Below are 4800 nucleotides of genomic sequence, written 5' to 3'. Positions count from 1 at the left end.
GGAGCAAATCCATCTGGCGGAGTCAGGTTACCAAACTCCCCCTTGGCCAGAGTTTTTGAAGAGTCCTACAGCTGCCCAGGCAGCAGCACGCTTGGCCTAACGATATCTGCTTTCTCCGTATCTCATAAGCCAAGCAGGCTCAGTAAGACTCTTATCTTCAGCCTAACAGCATTTTTGCCTTTTTCTGGCTGATTCTCCTGTTGTGCAAGATTTTTTTGGGATCAGAGCCAAATTTCAGTCTCATCGTGCACCATGTAGTACAGGGTTTCTTAACCATGGTCCCCAGGGCTCAGTGTCCCCCATGTTTTAGGTGTTTCCCTGCCTCCACACAGCTGACCTGAATGAAAAGGTAATTAACAGGCTTTTGCAGCATTTGAGGGCTGTCGAGGAGAAAATGCAGTGATTTGAATCAGGTGTGCTTGAGTAGAGACATCTAAAACATGAAGGACAGTGAGCCCTGAGGACCAGGGTCAAGAACACCTGGTTTAATGTATAGGGGGTAATGAGGGGCAATTCCTGACCCCCTCCCGAACAGGAATTTTAGGTGGGTAGAAAATCATACGTTTGAAATACAGCCAGCCCTTGTGAGGTGTTCGTGAGTGAATGCTGCTATTGAAACAGAGATACACAATCGCCTATGAGCCGATTTACCTGAACCTTGTGCACTGCACATGTGCAAACAAGGGAATTCTTCTTCTTCTACTGTCTACGTTTGGCTTCCAGATTGACAAGTCTGACTAGTGCCATCTCTTGGCTCTGAGTCTGACATGTGTTTTTTTTTTGGACGAACAGTGAGATTGAATCAGAGCAAAAGGCCCTACAGTGTGAGAACATACATGTGAACTTTTAAACCCTATGGTTTCATCGTACAGTTGGAGCTGAGTACAAAGATTGGAAATATTGTATAATGTATGCTCGCCCTTACTGCCACTGTTCACCACAACAGGCAACACAGACATTACGATCACAGCGGCAATTGGCTCCCCAATAGAGGTAGAGATCATGGTCCAGTCAGACTCCATGTCCCCAGCCTCACCCAGAATCTGGGAGAAGCTTTCCTGGAAGTTGGAGCTAAGAAACTACCTTTACGGGCTTGTATCCCTTTAGTAATGACCAAAAAAAACAAATTTAAGGTGAGATCGCCATAAGGTAGTGTAAAGCGGATTTTTCTGTACAAAACTAAAGGGATAAACACAAATCTGACGTCTTGCACTTGCGCATTGACTATGGGTATGCTGGTCTGATGGGGTATGCTGATCTGACAGAACACCTGGCAGTCAGTGCATGGTTGCTGGGGAAAGAAGGCTGCAGCTGGACGGTGTGCCCTAGAAACAGTCCTTCTAGGGCTAAATTAAAAGGGCTCTTTTAAAATCCACCTTAAAACTGATAAGGAGCATTCTACACTTCAGACTTTGTCTACGTTATTTTAATTGTCTACCATTTTAATTTAAAAAAGCTTGTCTCTGCTGCTTCCTTCACTAAAGCAGTGGTCAATTCATGAAACATCTCCTAATCTTTAGACTTAACAATACAATATCAATGCGTACTACACACGTAGGTCCACTTTGACTTTGGACTCCCAAGTTTTGCCATTTTTGACGCTTCTTTGTGAAACTTGCCCCCAAGCCGATCTTTTTGGTCCTTTAGATGGTTTATCTACCTCCCAGGCATGACTACTGCTTTCAAAAGAACTAAAGACTTCAGCATCAGGAGGAATTTTACAGTAGGCCCTTATATATAAACAGTCAGAACTAGTCATTACTATGCAGTTTTTGACCCCTCCTATATTGGCGGCGCACAGATGGACATCAGGTGTGATAGCATAGCGCAGATGGTCGTTGTCACGCAAGCTATCTCTAAAATGATTATACATGCAAAGACACCCTCTAGTGTCTTGGGCCCCAAGCTACTGGTTAGTTTCCTCATGCCTCGCTGTTTCTACTTTCACCCTGGATTAGAACCGCTCAAACAGCCATGGTGTGATGGTGGTGATTAATCAGAACTTTAGAGCAACTTGAACAAACCGGACTGGAGAAGAACCTCATTATCCTGATGCCTTTTTTTTTTTTTAACAAAAGTGTCGGTTCTTGGGACAAGACAACTGAAACCTGTTTTTGCTTTTTATGGTGAAACATTCTCAGTGGTTCTAATTTGCTGCTGATGTTCAGGTTACTGGAGGAAGCAGTTGGACCATGTGTGTGCTCACCTGAGAAGTTACACCCAGAACCATTCCTCCTTCAGGACTCTGCTGGCAGAACCACGTCTGGGCCAGGTAAGCTCTTCACCTTGAGTTGAGGGACGAACATCACCTGAGCAGGTGTCTTCCAGCTGTCTGTGTTCCTTTTCTTGTTCAGATGATCTCAGCTGTGATTCAGGAGGATCAGCAGGAAGTCATTCTGACCTTAAGCTTTTCCTGTGTTGCTCCAGAGCAACAGCAGGTGAGTTTCTGACAGGAAGAAACCTGAGGGTGGATGGACATTTAAATGAGCAGAACTGTTGTCGGGTCTCAGGTTGGACTTTATGGAAACATTGACGGACCAGTCCAGGGAGGGTCCGGGATACCGAGTCAGGCCCAGACTCTGAGCCACGTCACGGAGCAATCTACAGTCAGAACCAGTCTAGGTAAGAACCACAGGTTCTGACTCTACTATTCTTAGTTTCCTTCTGTATCACTTGGTGTTTGTGAGGAGGAGCTGAACCAAATTCTCAACAACAAATTTCTCTCCATACAGGAAGTCCTTTGCTGTCAGGTCTCAGAAGACCCAATAGAAACCTGAAACCAGGACCATCGGTAAGAACCCAGTCTGAACTGGAAGCTGCCATCTTAAATCCAAAGCCTGCTGTGATTGGTTGATTGGCTGCAGGTGACTGACTGTCAGCTGCTGAAGGAGCTGGGTCCAGATAGAGGCCGGATCGCAACCATCCAGAACCTTCTGGATCAGGTAGACCCCATGTCTAGTCAGGATCACACAGCATCTCCTGACCCAGTCTAACCAGGTCTTTGTTTATCCACCAGGGGGCGGACCCATCCTGCTGTGGGAGTGACAGCCGCCACGCCTTGGCGGTCGCCGTGGTGAACAGTCACTACGACGTGCTTCCTGTTTTGATTCAGCGAGGAGCCGACGTTGACCAACAGTCTGGACCGTAAGAAAAACTTAGATAACCTGATGGAGGTAATGTGGGCGGAGCCACACTGCGACACCCAGGTGTCGGTGTACAGATGTGGATCTACTAGATTATAGAACCTGATTTAAGAGGGCTGGAGTCCAGGTGACCACACCCCTTACCTGGCCCCGCCCCCACTGCATTGGTTCAGGTCATTTTATTGAACATGTTCTCCTCAGGATGAGGAACACTGCTCTGCATGAAGCTGCAGCTATGGGCTCTGAGGGGCTGCAGAGCGCCAAGCTCCTGCTCAGGTAACTCACCTGGACCTGAACACCTGCAGCTGAAGCTCCTCCCACCTCACGGTGTTGTCACTGTGTGTCCGCTTGTAGATGCAAGGCGAGCGTGAGAAAGAGGAATGCTGCTGGTCAGACAGCATACGACATGGCGGTGACCTCCGGCTGCGACGACATGATGTCCCTGCTGGCGGCTCAGACAGGACTGGATTTACTGGGAAGGTCCCATCAGAACCTGGACATCATCTGAGTGATATATGTGACCAAAACCAGTCAGCAGCTCTGAACCGTTTCTGACTGCAGCTCCAGGCCGTTCTGTTTCCATCCGACTTCCAAGTTCCTCTAAAACATGTCATTTTTTATCACTTATATTGAGATAAAGTGGGGTTTTCTTACACAGAACATTTATAAAACATTTTTTCGGTTTCTAAGGATTAAAATCTTCCATCGCCATCTTGTTTTCTTATAAAATTCTTAATCTATTTTCCATTTTTTTGTCCATTTGTCATTCCTTTAATCTGAACCTGTGTTCTCCACTATTACTGACCATTGTTCTGCAGTGGCTGCAGGTTTTCTTTCCAACCAAGCAATCGCACCAGACTCCAGTCATCTCATTAAGTGAGTCCAATCTGAACATGATGACTTGATGAAGTCTGGTGCGCTAGTGTTTGGTTGGAAAGAAAACCTGCAGCGACATGGCTCTTTCTGGAGCCAGTGGAACATCCCTGCTTTGGTGGAACTCGTTCTTTCCTCCAGTTTCTTGTTATCTCTATTAACAATGTTTTAACCAAATGATGATTATTCAGAGAATTTACACAAGTAGAGCACTTCAGATCTCACTGGAACATTGTATTCTAAGACATAACATATGACCTCACAGATGTTTCCATAAAACACCAGTATTTTTGGACATTTCAAGAAGATATATAACTGGTCCACATCGACTGCTCCACATCCTCTCCAACATTTCTAATGACTTTTTAATTGTTTGTTTCTAGTCTTACATTCTTCCAGGCAAAATCCCTTCATGCCCATTAGCTGGTAATTGACTGATGTACTCTCCACATGACCCGCCATCCGTCATCATCAATATATATGTTCTACCCTTTTTCCCTTTTCTGTTATACATGGATAGTTGTGTCTTTATTCATGTATCCAAAGGCCTCACACAGCACTGAGACCCTGTTCCCATAAGCCTTGGCTATAATGTCTTAATTCTTCTTCTTTACAGTAGAGATTGAGCGTGCTCACAGAAATGGAAGGTTCAGGGGTGAAAATGATAGACCCAGATCCATAGTGGTAAATCTGCTGCGCTTTAAAGACAAACAGCTGATTATGGCGCGAGCAAGAGCCCAACTGAAAAACTCCTCCATATACATTAATGAGGACTTTTCAGAGA

The 4800-nt window shown here is 45.5% G+C and overlaps 1 protein-coding gene across 1 annotated transcript in view; it reads left to right on the top strand.

Annotated features, from left to right (window-relative positions):
* dzank1 (double zinc ribbon and ankyrin repeat domains 1) overlaps nucleotides 1-4067 on the top strand; it is a 10455-nt gene extending 6388 nt beyond the window's left edge. The window contains exons 14-21 of the mRNA XM_015371430.1: nucleotides 2169-2272; nucleotides 2355-2438; nucleotides 2511-2622; nucleotides 2733-2791; nucleotides 2865-2942; nucleotides 3017-3144; nucleotides 3345-3419; nucleotides 3498-4067. Coding sequence (XP_015226916.1) covers nucleotides 2169-2272; nucleotides 2355-2438; nucleotides 2511-2622; nucleotides 2733-2791; nucleotides 2865-2942; nucleotides 3017-3144; nucleotides 3345-3419; nucleotides 3498-3651 — 794 coding nt within the window. The 3' untranslated portion in view covers nucleotides 3652-4067. The remainder of the gene's footprint in view (nucleotides 1-2168; nucleotides 2273-2354; nucleotides 2439-2510; nucleotides 2623-2732; nucleotides 2792-2864; nucleotides 2943-3016; nucleotides 3145-3344; nucleotides 3420-3497) is intronic.
* Nucleotides 4068-4800: the final 733 nt, after the last annotated feature.

Source organism: Cyprinodon variegatus, unplaced genomic scaffold (genome assembly GCF_000732505.1).
Source record: "Cyprinodon variegatus isolate N-32 unplaced genomic scaffold, C_variegatus-1.0 Scaffold58, whole genome shotgun sequence".
NCBI classification, from domain to species: domain Eukaryota; kingdom Metazoa; phylum Chordata; class Actinopteri; order Cyprinodontiformes; family Cyprinodontidae; genus Cyprinodon; species Cyprinodon variegatus.
This window is presented reverse-complemented; position numbering and strand designations above follow the sequence as displayed.